Source organism: Engystomops pustulosus, chromosome 4 (genome assembly GCF_040894005.1).
Source record: "Engystomops pustulosus chromosome 4, aEngPut4.maternal, whole genome shotgun sequence".
Taxonomy (NCBI): domain Eukaryota; kingdom Metazoa; phylum Chordata; class Amphibia; order Anura; family Leptodactylidae; genus Engystomops; species Engystomops pustulosus.
This window is the reverse complement of record NC_092414.1, coordinates 185,754,971-185,773,035: the sequence shown is the minus strand read 5'-3', so window position 1 is coordinate 185,773,035 and position 18,065 is coordinate 185,754,971. Positions and strand designations below refer to the sequence as shown.

The 18,065-nt window shown below is 40.9% G+C and overlaps 1 protein-coding gene across 3 annotated transcripts in view; it reads left to right on the top strand.

Moving 5' to 3' along the window:
• Nucleotides 1-12,177, top strand: part of ARHGAP25 (Rho GTPase activating protein 25) — a 45,172-nt gene extending 32,995 nt beyond the window's left edge. For 2 of the 3 annotated variants that reach the window (XM_072148886.1, XM_072148887.1), the window contains exons 5-11: nucleotides 2,714-2,921; nucleotides 3,675-3,807; nucleotides 4,632-4,705; nucleotides 5,810-5,931; nucleotides 6,361-6,551; nucleotides 7,123-7,649; nucleotides 11,692-12,177. In XM_072148886.1, the coding sequence (XP_072004987.1) occupies nucleotides 2,714-2,921; nucleotides 3,675-3,807; nucleotides 4,632-4,705; nucleotides 5,810-5,931; nucleotides 6,361-6,551; nucleotides 7,123-7,649; nucleotides 11,692-11,902 (1,466 nt within the window). In that variant the 3' untranslated portion in view covers nucleotides 11,903-12,177. Of the gene's footprint in view, nucleotides 1-578; nucleotides 1,171-2,713; nucleotides 2,922-3,674; nucleotides 3,808-4,631; nucleotides 4,706-5,809; nucleotides 5,932-6,360; nucleotides 6,552-7,122; nucleotides 7,650-11,691 lie in introns of those variants that run through there. The other variant, XM_072148889.1, reaches the window with a different exon arrangement.
• Nucleotides 12,178-18,065: the final 5,888 nt, after the last annotated feature.

Sequence of the window (18,065 nt, the reverse complement as noted above, 5' to 3'; positions counted from 1 at the left end):
GCTGAGGAGATTGTACATAGTGTCCTATCTGCATGCTGCATGCTATAGAGCAGGAGGAGCTGAGGAGATTGTACATAGTGTCCTATCTGCAGGCAGCATGTTATAGAGGAGGAGGAGCTGAGGAGATTGTACATAGTGTCCTATCTGCATGCAGCATGCTATAGAGCAGGAGGAGCTGAGGAGATTGTACATAGTGTCCTATCGGCAGGCAGCATGTTATAGAACAGGAGGAGCTGAGGAGATTGTACATAGTGTCCTATCTGCAGGCAGCATGTTATAGACCAGGAGGAGCTGAGGAGATTGTACATAGTGTCCTATCTGCAGGACACTTGTTATAGAATAGTAGACGTATATTTTCAACCTTATTTTCTACGGTATGTGTTCTTTGCTCTTCTTCTGCACTGCACAACCATGACGATGAGTTGCACTACTTTTTACTTTTTAATAGAGTAAATTCAGACAAATAAACGCTGACCGTTCCTCATTTAGGGTCAATGTGAATGGATAGATAAATGGATTTAGGGAGACAAGTGTTACTCCAAATATTTAGTATCAAATTCGAAAAAAATAAATAAAACTTCACTCTTTATCTGCAGGTATGTTATCTAATACATGTATCATACGTGCATAATGGAAAGTTCAGCTGGACGCTGCCTAATACTAGAGAACAACTTGTTTTTGTTCTGGGTACAACATCTTCATTGTGCAGTCATTGGTTTCCAGCCAAGAATTTCTAATAATATATAGAAAACGCTCTTCTCCCACCACATATGTTGTGACTTGTCGTAATGAACTCTCCCATACATATCGATTGATTCCATCTTATATAACTACACCTTCCGCTGGGTAAGAAGGAGTTAAGAATCAACAGGTAATAGAGAGGTTTCACAGGGAGGGGACAGAAATTCTGGTTTATACCCATTTCTTTAAAACAAAGGCAGCCTTTTGTATGAGAGGCAGGTATGAGCAGGCCCGGCCCAGGATCCAGGGGAAGAGAAGGAAAGCGGCGTCTCCCTGACAGCTCCAGCTTTGGATACACGGGAGCGGTCACCTCTATTGGGATGTCTCAGTGTTATAGGAAGTTGGGCTGGGATTTTGGCTGTATCCCGGCTCTGAAGATGAGACTGATGTGCATCGCTGGCAGGAGAAACACTAAGCTGCAGCACAGAGGTAGAGACAACCTGTACTGAGCCAAAATGTTAGTAGCTTTATATTCTCTAATTCTACTAGATATAAAATGCAAACACGTTTTAGGAAGTGTGGTAAGACAGCGAACCCATGGAGAAGTTTACGTTGACTTTGACTGAGATATTTATGTGGTCTTTCATCACGTCAAATGATCTACAATAACAGGTTACTGCAATAATTATATTGTAATGTGATACATATTGGATTCTATTTTGCCATGTATTGTATCTCCAAACGCCTCTTGTTTTAACCATGTCTTGTTTTAATGGATGCTATATGAAGAACAGGGGCACAAAACTTGGGCTTATGCTGATGATCCTTCTGCACCTTACATCGTCATCTTCTGTACATCTCTTTCTGTAACTAGAAAAAAATACCCCATCTTAGGCAGCTTTTTCTGTAGACCTATATTTTACCCCTCCATACTCCCTACCTTCTGCCCCCCTTTTGGTGGCCTTCCCACTTTATGTCCCCATTAAGGTAGCTCTCCGACTTTTCCTGTACGGCTCTGTGCAACACTGAAACCGGCAGGGGTGATGACATCATCATAATGTACCTACCGACCTTAGCCACATGCAGCTGCACAGGGTCAGAGTTGATGCAGATAGCTGACTGCTCCCTACATCACCATCGCAGTATACGCTGCTCACAGATAGAGTTGGTTGTCACTGAGAAGTCTGACTGAGGCCTCCAATGCACGGGCCCTGTAGCTGCCATGGCAGCTCTTGTTATTCTATAGGTCCTAGTGTAAGTGGAACAATGTTGTATCGTTTGGTGGTGGTTATTACTCTTGATGAACATACCACAGTCTGGTTGGTTTTTGCTATACAGGCGGTCCCCTACTTAAGAACACCTGACTTACATACAACCCCTAGTTACAAACGGACCTCTGGATATTGGTAATTTACTGTACTTTAGTCCTAGGCTACCATAAACAGCTGTAACAGTTATCAATGCTGCCTGTAATTAAGATTTATTGTTTATCCCGGTTCTTATGACAATCAAACATTTTTAAAATCCAATTGTCACAGAGACCAAAAAAATTTGGACTGGGGTTACAATAATAAAGTATACAGTTCCGACTTACATACAAACTCAACTTAAAAACAAACCTACAGAACCTATCTTGTATGTAACCTGGGGACTGCCTGTATTGGACTTTAGTTGGTAAACTGATTCTTTATATGGCAAATTGAGGTCTACTGAGTAACCAAATACCTGCTATAGAGGTCACTATACTGTTGTATTAAATTAATACACTATTTGTTTTGGATCTTTTGACCAGAACCACATGATTTTGTCTTCAGATGGTCGGATATCTTACAATATTTGAATATGCTTTGTCCCCTTCATGAAATATATGGTTTCACTAAGACCTACAGTCGTGAACTGTACTACAGTCATTAAAGTTTCAAATGTCAAAATTTAGTTACCACTGTATTATTTTATGTTATTTTGTGGTCTTTCTTTTAATGTACACCTATGACGAAGCAGCTGACCTTTCACTTTCATCTCTATCCTTAAGCTGTGTTTGGCCAGCACCTGGCAGACACCATAGCGTATGAAAAGAAACATGGAAGACACTTGGTTCCCATCTTAATGCAAAAATGTGCAGATTTTATCTTGGAGAACGGGCTGAGTGAAGAAGGAATTTTCCGACTTCCTGGACAGGACAACCTGGTGAAGCAACTGAAGGAAGCATTTGATGCAGGAGAAAGGCCTTCTTTTAGCAGGTACATTATAAGATAAAGCTATAGTAGTGCCTACTAACAATGAGTAAAAACTTCCAGTCATCTCACCATTGGGTATCTGGTTTGACCAATAATCCAAGTGACTCAATGCTTTGTTGACTCATTGGGGCACATTTACTTACCTGGTCCATTCGCGTTCCAGCGGCGGCTTCTCGGACGAGCGTTCGGGTCTTCTAGCGATTCATGAAGGTCCTGCGCCTGATGTCCACCAGGTGTCGCTGCTGCACCGAGGTCCGCCGAGTTGCGTCGGACTTCACTGATCTCTTCCTGGTGCATGTAAGTATGGCGCGTGCGACCAATTTTTTTTTCAAATGCGGCGGTTTTTCCGAATCTGTCGGGTTTCCGTTCAACCACGCCCCCCATTTCCGTTGCGTGCGGCACAATCCGATTGCGTGCGCCAAGAACCCGAGGCAGTTCAGGGAAAATTGGCGCAAATCGGAAATATTCGGGTAACACGCCGGGAAAACGCAAATCACGCCCTTAGTAAATGACCCCTTATTTAACTACCTTATTTTGACACTAAAGAGTTTTTGTCTTTCTGATGTAAGAGCCATCTTGAATCATTTTCCTAGAAAGTATCGTTCTTCTGACTTTCTACCAGTTGGATCTCCACCAACAAAACAGCACCCTTTATTTTCACTTCATTGAAAATATTAACCAAATATATTATCGAATACAAAAACTCAATATAATTCCACCACCCATGGGAAATTCAGATCCATTTGTCTTTTTCAGGGATACTGATGTTCACACGGTGGCGTCTCTGTTCAAATTGTACCTGCGGGAGCTACCTGAACCTGTCTTCCCGTGGTCTCAGTATGAAGATTGTCTAGCATGTGAAAATACAATGAGCAATGATGAGGCTAAGGTAAATTATGTTGAAGTTTTATTGTTGGCTAAAATGTGGTATCAAGGAATTATTAGTGAAAACCATAAGATATTACAGAGTAGAACTTGTTCATGGTGTAACAGTCAGTATGCACCATGAGGGGATTACCAAGAGATTCCGACCCGGTGTAGACGTCAGCTATAACTTGTGCTAGTTTCCTTATGTAAGTTATAGTAAATTTGTTCAGAGCACCTCTGCCGAGACCTGCCTTTTTTCCCGAACCACCTTGCTCTCTCTCTCTCTCAAACTGGTGCGTATGGCTAAAAAGTGACAAATTCCATTGCGTGTATCACGATTTGCAACTTTTTCATGCAATTTACAAATCCACACCATGTATGGACTTCTTTAGATAATACATATGTTTACTATAATTTTTTGAAAAAAAATCCTTGGTAAATTTTTGAAAAAAACTATTTTTCATGGCCGAGCACTTTTGTGACTTATTTTGCACACAGCACAATTTCCCTTCAAACTTCTCCATTGTCTACTTTTCTTGCAAGAGTTGCAGCTTTTTAAAAAGTTGCCAATTTTGGCACAAATCCATGACTGCCGCCTTCCATGTGTAGGAAATACCTTAGAGCTGTTTGAAACTTTTGGAGATTTAAGTCTTAAAAAACTCACAAATTCCACTTATATCAAAGAGGAAAATCTACTAAGATACATCTGATCGGCAGACACCAAGGCCAGACTAATGATACCTTTGCACCATCGGTTTTTAAAGGGCTTTGTGACTTGCTGTGGTTGTTTTCCACTATCTATATTTGCTTATAATGTGTTTTTATATTATTTTGTTATGTTTTCAGGGCCATGAAGAACTCATGAAACAGATAAGACTTCTTCCTAGAGAGAATTACAACCTCCTTAGTTTCATCTGCAGGTATAGTCTCGCCTTCCCAATGCGTCCTCCCAGCCACCCACAATCCATGGTATTCGCCTGATGTCTTCTGCAGGCAGATTGTTGCTCAACACCTTGTTTTTGTACACATTTGATGTTACACAATTGCCTCCATGTACCTACCCATGGTGTTACATAACTATACAACAAATATGCCTCTGATATTTGACCTTTATTGATGTCCTTAATCCTTAACTACAATTTCACATCAGAACAAACCCATAACTTACATAGATACAATGAGATGCTCCATATATACAAACTGTCTCTCAATAAATGTTTGATCATTGGGTATTTGACCACTGGGACCCCTCCAATTAAACGTATGCTGGTCCAGTGCCCCCCTTTGCAATGGGGCAGTGGGCATGCATGCACATGTATACTCAATTTACGAGGTTTCTGGATATAGCCAAATGGTTTTTAGAAATGAATACAGCAATGGACATGTGACCACTGTCCTTGTCATGAATTGGGGTCCCAGAGTTGAGGCTTCACATTTTGGAGAATTTTCATCTTTTGTCAGGTGTGTAACTAGGATAGACAGGGCCCCATAGCAAACTTCTAAAGGGGGCCCACTTCCCCTTAAAAATCTACATATTTGTATACTCACACAAAATATACACAAGTACAGCATAAACATACATATAGTAAATACACACCACACACATACACACACATCCAGCATATATACACCGAAAACTGCAGATGCTGGGGCCCCCTGACACTGTGGGCCCTATAGCAGCTGCTATAGCTGCTACCCCTGTAGTTACGCCCCTGCCTATTGTGTGAATAGTTGAGAAGTTGTCCCCCAGTTTTTATACCTCCATCTATATCTATTGTGTTTATCCTAGCAGCATATAGTGGGGATATTTTACCTCAATTTTATATAATTATGTCATACCCTGGACACAGTCAGGGACTACCTGGTGGACCCCGAGTTCCCTTTACCAATCACAGTATAATGTAAACTACCGTATGTCAATACACATTGTATTCTTACACAATATGCCAATGCCTTTTTATGCTTTTAAATGAAATGAAAATAATCATGTATAATGCAATAGATTTTTTTTTATACATTTACAGATTTCTTTATGAAGTACAGAAGAATTCCAGTGTAAATAAGATGAGTGTAGATAATCTAGCCATGGTGATAGGAGTCAATCTACTAAAGCCAAAAACAGATGAACCAGTGGCTCTTATGAGAGGTAATTTATAACTACATACAGAGTATTGGTCTAATCTATGGCTGTACATGGTATATAAAATGAACTTTTCACCAGGAATGGGATTTTTAGCTGGTGACAGGTTCCAATAGCCTATGCTATGCTGATTTAAAAAATGCATTTGTCAGCATTATGAATCATTTTAGTACCTGGCTCCCAGCGAGCAGAGATTGGTGAGTCCTGTGGTGTAGTTGCAGCCTTTGTGTGCCTGTGTCTGTGTCTTTCCTATATTTCCTATAAGGACTTTCCAGTGGTGGGTTTGGTCATCTTTGAAATGACAAAATGGGTTTTCCCAATTTGGTAAATCCCTGTACAAATACCCCATTAGCCACCCATATGAAAAGTTTTTGATACGACTGGTCCGTACTGGTGACATAATTAATACTGTAACTTGAAATTTTTCCTTGTTAGGTGCTCCACAGATCCAGAAGCTAATGACTGTGATGATCAGTCACCACGAGAAATTCTTTCCTAAAACCAAAGACCAGCCTGTGGTAACCAAGGCACAGAAAGGTGATCTTAAAAAAGTTCAGGTTCCACGTAGTTCTGTTGGTTGGGATGCAGCAGAAGAGAATATTTCACCTTCATCTAAAACACACATGGTAAGATGCAAGTGTAGCACAGTATACAATTTCTGGAAGGGAAGAACCAGTTTTTAGGAGCAGAGGAGGACATACTGTATCTTACAGAAATTTCCTATGTTAAAATAGTGTAGAGGACTGTGTCTTCACGTAGGACAACCCCATAGTTGCCAAGAGTAACAATCCTGGCTTGTCCTGACCCAAAAAGGGGCACGTCTTGTATCAAGCAATGGAGGTTGTGAGGAACCTCCGGTGGGGTTTAAAACCCATTATTTTTGCCATTAAAACTTGGTAGCTATGGACTCCTCCATCCATCACCTGTAGCAATAGTCCCCATTACTTACATAGGACAACTCTCTACCCCATAGTTGCCAAGGGTAACAATCCTGGCCAATTCAGCTTGTCCTTCCCCAAAAAGGTGCACATTTTGTACCAAATCAGCCCATAGGGAGGTTTCCAAATCCGGTTGAGAGGAACATTGGGGGTGGGGATTAAAACCTATTATTTTTTGCCATTAAAACTTGGAAGCAATGATCTCCTCCATCCATCACCTATTTTACAATAATGCTCACTTCTTTATTCTTGTCTCCAGAAATACTCTGGCGATTCCCGTGGCTCTTCCATCTCAGACGATACCATGTCTCTTCATGAAGATTACTTGTCTGGATCGGGAGAAGATGCAGGATCATGGAAAGCTATCCCCAGAAAAAGAACACAAACTATGCCTGTCACTAACTGTTCTATGGCAAAACATCAGGATGACAACAGTTCCGGTACCCTTAAAGAGGAAATTTTCAGTGGGGAATTTTGGGCATCACCTAATGGGAGAAAGGTTTATTTATCACCTGTTCACAAGAGGACATTGTCAGAAGAACTGTCTCAATATCGTACATCAACATATGATAATGTTCCGTCCCCCCAATGCGATGATAATTCAGGTTCAGGAACATTCGACACATGTTCTATAAACAGTGAAGGCGAACAGAGCCCAAGCCATCTTAGAAATGGGGTAACCTACCTTGTTACTGGGAGTAAAGAGGGTGACAACTGTGAGAGTTTGGCCAGTTCTCTGGAGGAAATGAGAATTCACCAGAAGAAGCTTGAGGAACGCATAAAGAGGTAATCAACATAATGAATATTACAGCAAGAAAATTAAATATTTTTTATACAATCTATATAAGTTAAAATATAGCAATAATATATGTGGAATGCTTAGCAAATGGACCTGGTACCCTCTTTCATCTATGATGGCTTCCAGATTCTTACACTACCCTAAGTACAGTGGGTCTGATCTGGTTTACTAATGAAATATAACTGGTGAGTGCCACAGCTTCAGCAGCCTAATGGAACCTAAAAATCCACACCTTAAAGGGAACCTGTCAACAGGGACGTAATTTTCACTAAAGACAGATTGGAAAAGCCTATCACACCTGCAGTGCAAATATGCCTTTCTGCCTTTTGTAAGCATTTGCAATATAATTCATTAGATCCCTGGATTGCAATGATACCAAACCTGACCCATTTGCTATGGTCCCATCCCGAGATATGTATATCTCTGGACCCAAGGGTTCTAGAGCCTTGAGAATTGGGGCAGTGTGATTCCCTGACGATAACAAATCCAAAAATGTAGTTCCCCTTGGGCTGAGATGGACCATAACTCCATAACTGACATATTGGTCCGAAAGTTTTATGACTCATTGGGGCACATTTACTTACCTGTCCTGACGCGATCCCCTAGGTGCGTTGTCTGGCGAGGATTTGGAGCTGCCGTGATTCACTAACGTCGTGCACTCAACATCCATGCATGTGTCGTTTCCCCGCTCAGGTCCGCCGGAGTTCACTATCTTCTTCCCTTTGCATGTAAGTGCATAGCTTGCGACACAATTTTGAATGTTAAATCCTGCGCATTGTCCAAATCCGTCGGATCATCCGACGGCCCACCCCCCGATTTGTGTCGCGTAAAAGCTTGCGCTGATGCGCCAAAATCTGATCGCGTGCGACAAAAACCTCTTCTAAATGTGGCGCACATCGGAAATCGTTGGATATTCCAACGACAGTTCGGTCCTCGGACCCTTAGTAAATGATCTCCGATGTCTCCTGTTTGAAAATGCGGGGAGGTGGGGGGAATCTACTCAAGCCTTTTGGAGATGCTCTGGCTGCATAAGATGTTAGTTAATAGCTACCCCCTACAGAGCCAGAGTTCCTCTGCAGCCTTTGTAGTCTTAGATAACACTCTAGCTAGCTCCATTAGGCTAATTAATGCTGGAGGAAAGTAAGGGATATGGGTGGCTTGATGAACAGGACACTGTGAATCTTCCGTGTTCATCACAAGGGGGAATAGCTAATGTAATGTTTATGACTGACAATGTCTTCTTTAGGAAGAACCTTTCTCATGTACTGCAACAACTCGAGCGTTAGATATACTATCTTCCTGCGCCTCTGTGGTCACCACTCACTTCCTTCTCATACAACTGATAAATGTCATATAAACATTCACCATTAAACTGTTCAAAAACAAAACCTCTTGAAGACGACCGCTCTGATCTCGACTTGTATTTTATGGTTTAAAATCTCTGATATGGCATGTATAGTGACCCTCATCTTTGAGAACCAGACGCTCTAAAGATCAATGATAAACTGCAATTTTGGATGGTTGCCTCAAAAACGTTTAGTTAGAAGATTTAGGATGGGTGGGACTTTTTACCCCATTTCTGATTAGTTTTAAAATATATTTGTTTGTGAAATGAAGCCGCATTTCAGAAAAATGAGGACACCTGACAGCAGTATACACCTCTTGACATGTTCCCTTTATCAATGTCTAATATGTATGAAATCTTATAGCAATTGATATTTGAACAGTATCAAAAATTTCCAGACTGTAAAAAACACATAAAGGACTTACATACACCTTTAGAAATAGAATTCTCCTTGTTGACCCCTAAAAGCGAACCTGTCACCAGGAATGTGGGTAGACTACACTTTGCTGGTTTGTCAGCATTTGAAAACCTCCACCAATTTATATAACCTTATTTCACATTACCTTGCTCCCTGCCAACAGCATGTAGTGAGTCCCAGAGGGGCTAGATAGGGCAGCTGCAGCCTGTGTGCCTGTGTCTTATGGAGGAGCCAGAAGAAGGGCTCCTGATGACAGGTTCCCTTTAAGGCCATCATTTAATATTACATACAATGTAACTGGAACATATGGGTGTTAAAATGACAAAAATGTGTCAACCTGGATTTCTTCTCACCATATGGGACACTATTATTTATATTTTGGTATTTTGGGACATGGGGATAACATGTTTTTAAATTTATTTTTACATTTATTTTTATTTGTGGTTTTGAGAAATTAACCTTTATTATGTTTTTTTTAATTTTAGCTTTAAAACATAGATTTTTTAGGCTAACTAGTTTTATCTAGTAGGATCTGAATGCTCATACTATATAGAAGTACTACTGTATTGGGGCATTTTTGTAGGCTGCTTATTCTATGTTATTTTCTGCTTCAGACTGTTTGTAATAAAAATCATTATTTGTCAATCATAGGAGCCTTGGAAAGGCTCTGGTTGTTATAGTAATTGATCCCCTGCCCCCCCTATGAGATCCCTGAAGGATAGGTGGTGATCTGATCCAATGTGCACCTTTGCCAGTCAAATCCCATGGTCGTCTTTGCATTTAAAAGGCAATTATTTCCTTTAAAGGGCTTTCCCATGAAGAAAAGTTAGGTGCCGATCAGTGGGGGTCTCAGTGCTGAGACCCCCACAGACCACGTAAATGAGGGCTCCGTCGGACCCCTTGTCGCTCCGTCAGACTAATGGAGCAGACGTCCGGACATGACCGTTCTGCATCATTATTCTGTATGGAGCTGAAGGAGATCGGTGAGCGTGATGCTTGGCAATTTCCATCAGCTCCATGGAGATTAATGGAACAGAACGGTCATGCGCGGCCGTCTGCTTCACTAGACTGACGGAGGTACGTGGGACCCCATTGGACCCCTCATTTTCGTGATCTGTGGGGGTTTCAGCACTTTTATCCCCACTGACCAGCAAGTTAGGCCCTATCCCATGGATAGGGCCTAACTTTTGTTCGTGGGAAAACCTCTTTAAGGTTTGCAACCAAGATTTATGTTGAATGAATTTTTTGAGGAGTATTTAATGATTTTTCCATTTTTCCATGTCCCTGGTGACTGCTGATTTTGTAGAGGGTTTCTGTGAGGCTTATTTAAATGGCAGACTGTATTACAATAGAAAATAACACTTTATAGAAAGCGTCTTCATTGCCTCCACCACAGACAATAGATGATGGTCTCAGATGATTTATACTTTCTTTTTGAACAGAGCAAGTCTAGAAAATGCATCTTTAATTTCCCCATAACTGGTTTAAATGAATCAAAATGATAATTGGGGACATTCCCTTAAAATATAACATATCCCTATTATTTTGTAACAAAAATTACTCCCATGTATAGATATTGCTCTTACATATATTTTTGCTGTTGTTTGGATTCCTTCTGGGAACATCCACTTAATGGGGGAGATTTCTCACAACTTCTACGCCAGTTTTCTGTGAAATAATCGCAAAATCTTGCGTAGTGCAAAAATTTGCGATTAAAATAGCGAATATGCCACAGAGGCCAGTGGAAAAACCAGCTAACTTTTGTTCCCTGTTTCTTATACAAAACTATGCCAGGTTGAACCTGGCATAGTTATGCCCGATAGCTGTGCTGCCCGCAAGATACATCAAAAGGCCTAAGCTTCTTAATGTAACCGGTGCGACATGGGGGTTGTAGTCACAATTATATGATAAATCTCCTCCAGTGTGTGTAGTGCTGGTAAGAAGAAACCACTTCTAGTGTTCCGATTCTTCTTGGCTGTCCTCTATGATATCAGGAATCACTCTATTGTCTACAAGAGGATCCAGATTGTAGTACTGAGTTACTGAGCATGTGTGACCACCAGCACTGCACGCATTAGGTGGACGTTCTGAGCAGGAATGCATGGAACACCAGGAGGGGCCATGACAAGTAAGAATTGGCAATATCTGGACACTGGAGGTTTTTTCTTCTGTAAAGTTTATGTTTTGCATCATTTAATTGAATATTTAATAGCTAGATTTTTTTAGACATGTCCTCACAGTCTCATCATTTCTGTTTTAATCGTAGCCTAGAAAAAGATAATTATGATGCATGGAAGAAAGTGGTTAAACTAAATGAGGACTTGGAGAAAGAAAGAAATCAGCGCAAGGCACTGGAAATCACGCTGCAAAATATGGAGCGATCACGAGATGATGCAGAAAGAAGGAACAGACATCTAGAGCAGGAAATCCAAGGATTTGTAAGAGCCATGAGTCAGGCGGGAAACAAACCGGAATAACCCCGATGCTTCCAGGAGGTAGATCTCACAAAGACTCCATGAGTCCTGCACATAACAGATAAGGAGAACACAGATAAAAGGCTGGACATCTTAAAGTTTGGGCCCGAAATATTTTACATCCTTTTATAAACACAACCATAAAGACTACAGAAGAGTAATTCCCTGTACTAAAGTAGAATTCCCTATGGTCTGCTGTATGGCGGCCATACTTGGATGTAACCACTTGTATATTTTTGTATTAGTTGCAAGTCTATATTAAAATAATTTAACACCAAGGAGGTTACTCCATTACCAGTTCATTCATGGAAAGGATTCTTGTGGTGACCGTATTTTACCATCACACAGCTGCCGCCTGAAAATATGTAATGGGGTGTCAATGTGTATTCAATCAGCTCAAGGTGTAACAAGTGACGGACCGAATCCAAGTTGTTTTGTAGCAAATCATTCTTATGTGTGCAAATTGCAGACCTTAGTTTTAGGCAAAAGTCAGGGGGGCACACAGTGTGCCCTGTCAGGAGTAGCTGATCCTTCTTTCTTAAATTAAACTCATTTGTATGTGTGGTCTTGAAGGGGTTCTCCGAGATTAAGCGTAAAATATCAAGGTGGACGAGGGGAAGGGGCAAACTGCACAACAAAATAAACATGTAATTACTGTATCAGGAGCTGGGACATGGTAATGGGTGGGGTTTCCAAGCGGCCAATGCTGTTGGTGCTGAGGAGCTGTGTTTCTGTGAACGGGCACACGGCACACGGCACTGTGCCACAAGCTGTAAAATGATAATAATAATTCCTTTATTTATATAGCGCACACAGATTACGCAGCGCTGCACAGAGCTGCCAAATCAGTCCCAGTCCCCAATGTGGCTCACAATCTAATCAACCTATCAGTATGTTTTGGAGTGTGGGAGGAAACTGGAGGATCCGAAGGAAACCCACGCAAACACAGAGAAAACATACAAACTCTTTGCAGATGTTGACCCTGGGACTTAAACCCAGGACCCCAGCGCTGCAAGGCTGTAATGCTAACCACCGTGCCACCCTCATGTTTGATTTTGATGGTAGATTTCTTTTAACAGGGGTGGCAAAGTCTTTATTAAAACTTGTACAGGTATAAGTACAGTAAATGTTTCCCATTTCTTATGTTGGAAAAAGATTAATCGACAATAATAGAACCAGTTTGGTAGATCCAGAATCCACTGTACTCTCCAGCAGGTCCCTGCCAAGCAGAGAGAGGAATCTGAACCTGACCTACAGCAAGAACTGTCCTTGAAATCTCAGTCATTTCCATTTTTACTTTCTTCTTGATTTGAAATATTGTTTTGTATAAAAACATCTTTATGTCCTGTACAGAGGCAGAGAGACCTCATAAGAGAATACAAAGAGCGGGTCTATATAGCACCCATTAGCCCTATAACACATAGTGGATGTATAATATAATGAGATAATGTAAGATTTACATGGTGTGTTCTGCCAAGTATTATGCAAGGGATGTTTCTTTTCTTCAGAATACATTAGTCAATGGTTTGTAACATCCTGCTATGAATACTCACCCTAGATAGGACTGAGATATTGAAACAATTGCAATGCATGATGGAGCCAGAGCATGGTAGAATATAGATATTTTAGCATATTTCAAAAATAATAATAATATTCGAAATTTTTGCAAAAAAAAAAAAAGTTTTTGCTTTTGCATATTTCAGCCAGTAGATGGCGCATCATCATCATCTTGAACTTCTCTTCATGCTAAATTCAAATAATTTGCAATCATAATTTTTGGCATAGGAAGTGTAAGAGGTTGGGATTATAGCAGAGATTAGCATATACACTGTGGAATTGCCAAATACAGTAATGTAAGACATAGAAAAATCCGACACCATAGTAAATCACATTCATGGTGTGGTATATAATAATGTAATAAATAAGGACAATATACAGAGCATGACCTAAATATAAGATACATATAGCTATAAAGAAAAGTAGGAAAGTCAAAGATGGTTTCATCCAGGTTTTGATTCTGTAAATGAATGGCTGGAAATATTTTTATAATTGTAACTTTTTAAAAAATATTATTAATATTATTATTAATAACAATAATAATAGTAACAATTAATAATGATCATAATAAAGAAAACATACAATTTAAGAAAACAAAAAAAAAATGTGCTTATGGACAGGAACAATCCCATATAATTTTTTTGTTGGACTCTCTAAGTTTTTTTTTTGTATAATTGTTTTTATTGGATTTTTCAAAAATAAAAATTACATAACAAGATCAAACACATATTTCCTATACATAGGTATCCAAAGTTCCCTTTGCGATTTTTGTACAAACCTTTTTTTATACAGCATCAGACACTAGGGGGAGCTACTTCCATATGATTTTTTTTCCAACCATATGCTGTGAATTTCAACCCGGTGGTGGTCCAGCAGCTAGAGTCATATAAAGGGGTTATCTGGTGATAAGATAAACCTCATCCATGTGGTCTATTAGGCCATATGAACATCGATCCAATAATTTTACTACTTCCATCTCTTTGGACTGTTCCTTCAGTCGGCTGCTCATATATCTGTCATAGTGAACCATTACCTGCGGCTGCCAGGGCCAGAATTAGAGAAAGCTCCTATAAAGTCACTAAGCCCAAAAGCGCCTGAGACGTCTGATTTTTGGCGCAGTCCTCAATGATCGTAGCAAACTCATAGGTCGTGTAAAATGATGGACTGCAATAGAACCCAAAAAGTTACTGACCCCCAACTCTTGTGTAAGCAATAAGCAGAGTTTCCCTTTAAGAAGCACCTTTAAATTTTATTTTATTATATTGAAACTACAGGCAGTCCCCGGGTTACATACAAGATAGGGTCTGTAGGTTTGCTCTTAAGTTGAATTTGTATGTAAGTCGGAACTGTATATTTTATCATTGTAATCCCAGCCAGAACTTTTTTGGTCTCTGTGACAATTAAATTTTAAAAATGTTGGGTTGTCCTTAGAATCAAGATTAACAATAAAGCTTAATATCAGGCACCTGTGATAACTGTTACAGCTGATTATTGCAGCCTAGAACTAAAGTAGAATAAATTACCAATATCCAGAGGTCCGTTTGCAACTAGGGGTCGTATGTAAGTCGAGTGTTCTTAAGTAGGGGACCGCCTGTATTTTGATAATTTTGATAAACTCATTCATTTTTCTCAGCAGTGAGAAACCTTTGAACCTTTGGGATTTTGTTATTTTGGGATGAGAGCTGGAACATTGACAGCCTTAGAAGTGTCACTTATTTTAGCTAATGATATAAACATACATGTCCTATGAATACTGACCCATCAAGAGAGGAAGCTGCTGCCGGAAGAAGAAAAATGTTGGATTCCAGACAGCGTCTTACTATGCCGGGGTCATCCGAATAGACATTTCCGGTGATAAGCGCCTTGAGGAACGTTACATCTCAGATGACCACATACTAGAAGCTTCTAGACTATATTAGACAGCCATTTGTCCACCATATAAGATGATTCTTGATAAACCATCAGGAAATAGACCTTGTAGTATTCCAATTTATTTGTGTTTTGTTGGACTTCTGGCCCCATACTTATATTACTACCTGGGCCTGCCAGAACCTCTGCTCTTCTTGTAGAGGTCAGAAATATCTCCTTTAAACATGGCACACAATATTTTGATGATTTGAGATGTTAGGGAGATTTATCATCAAGTTTCTGAGGTAAAACTGTTCTAGTTACCCATGGAAACCAATCAGAGCTCAGCTTGAATTTTATAAACAGCTGTGGGGAAATGAAAGCTGAGCTCTGATTGGCTGCTGTGGGCAACTAGAACAGTTCTGCTCTAAGAGACTTATGATAAATCTCCCCTGTATGTCTGATATGTCTTGCCCCAGTGGCGTAACTAGAAGCTGATGGGCCCCAGTGCAAAGTATGTGCCAGGCCCCCGACTATAATGTATGGTTTATAGTACTAGTCTTCTCATATGGGAAAGTGACACCATAAGGGCCCCTTAAACCTCTTGGGCCCGGCTGCGATCGCATCCTCCACACCCCCTCAAGCTACGCCCCTGTCTCGCCCAAAAGTTCCCAATACGAGTTATATATCAAGCAAAAATGAGAGGGAAATCTAATTTTGTTGCCTGGTGGTGTAGTCCAAACCAGGACATGTAGGTGGCGTTATTCACCACTTCTCTAGATCATACAACTGTAGGGATGTTATATGTGGTTTTATACTATACTATTGTTGCTTGTAATTAATGTAGACATTTATTATAATAAACAAAATGCATCTGTGGGATCTGATATTTTAACCTGATCCTTTCTATCAGTATGGACCCAGGGAATTTCTAGTCCTAATGATGAAGGTGACCACTGAAATGTGTAAAGATTTTGTTTCCGAATAACTCGCTAACTATTTGGGGGTTATGCCAATAAAGCTTGAAACTAGGTTCTCTAGGATTCAGGAGGGAGAGTTTCATGTACTTACCCATCAGGGGTCAATCAAGATTCTTGTGGTTTTAATATGTATTACTGGAACCAAGCTTTATTTCTACACTGCATTATATATCCTTCTGTCTCGGACATTCCCACTCTGGAGAACCCAGTATACAGGTGGTCCCTGACTAAATAACACCTGACTTACAGACGACCCCTAGTTACAGACGGACCTCTAGTTACAGATGGACCTCTCTGCCCACTGTGACCTCTGGTGAAGTCTCTGGATGCTTTAATTTAGTCCCAGACTGCAATGATCAGCTGTAAGGTGTTTGTATTGAAGCTTTATTGAAAGTCCTTGTTCCCATTACAAAATTTTGAAAATCCACAGGGACAAAAAAATATTTGTCTAGAGCTACAATTATAAAATATACAGTTCCATCTTACATACAAATTCAACTTAAAGGAAACCTACCACTTGAAGTGGCAGGTTTCAGAAGAAAATACCGAGCACCAGCTCAGGGTGAGCTGGTGCCGGAGCTTATTTTTGTTACTGTTTTAAACCGCAGTATTGCGGTTTAAAACACTTTTTAAACTTTATAGCCGGCGCAGGTAGGTACGCGCTCGGCCCTTACCATGCGCGCGGCTACATAGGAAGTGAAGGAGAGCCGCGCGCATGGTAAGCGCCGAACGCGTACCTCCCTGCGCCGGCTATAAAGTTTAAAAAGTGTTTTAAACCGCAATACTGCGGTTTAAAACAGTAACAAAAATAAGCTCCGCTCGGCGCTTACCATGCACGCGGCTCTCCTTCACTTCCTATGTGGTCGTGCGCATGGTAAGGGCCGAGCGCGTACCTCCCTGCGCCGGCTATACAGTTTAAAAAGTGTTTTAAACCGCAATACAGCGGTTTAAAACACTAACAAAAATAAGCTCCGGCACCAGCTCACCCTGAGCTGGTGCTCGGTATTTTCTTCTGAAACCTGCCACTTCAAGTGGTAGGTTTTCTTTAAGTACAAACCTCTGTGCGTAACCCAGAGACCTTAAATGCCCTCACATAGTATAATGCCCACTTCCTGTGGCCAACCCCCTATGGACCCATATCATACCCCATTAAGCAACTCACTAACCTATAATAGCCCCTCTTTAATTTTATCCTCCCTTTACTTTTGTTCCCCCACTTTTATTATGACCTCCTGTCCTCTCATACTGTGCCCCCTGTCCACTATCATATTATGGCCCCCTTTCCTCTCTCATGCTGTTTCCCACTGACCTCTCTCATAATGTGACCTCCTGTCCTCTCTCATACTGTGGCTCCCTGTTTTTTCTCATACTGTGGCCTCCTGTCCTCTCATACTGTGGCCCTGTCTCCTCTCTCATACTGTGACCTCTTGTCCTCTCTCATACTGTGGCTCCCTGTCCTCTATCATACTTTGCCCCCCTGTTCTCGATCCTACTGTAATCACCTTTCCTCTATCATTCTGTGGCCCCCTGTCCTCTATTGTACTGTGGCCTGCTGTCCTCCCTCATACTTTGACCCCCTTGTCCTTTCTCATACTTTGGCCCCCTTGTCCTCTCCCATACTGTGGCCTCCTGTCCTCTCTCATAATGTGGCCTCCTGTCTTCTTATACTGTGGCCCCCTCCTGTCATTCTGTGGCCCCCTCCTGTCATTCTGTGGCCCCCTGTCCTCTCTCTGGTACTGTGGACTCCTGCCTTTTTATACTGTGGCCTACTGCCTTCTTAT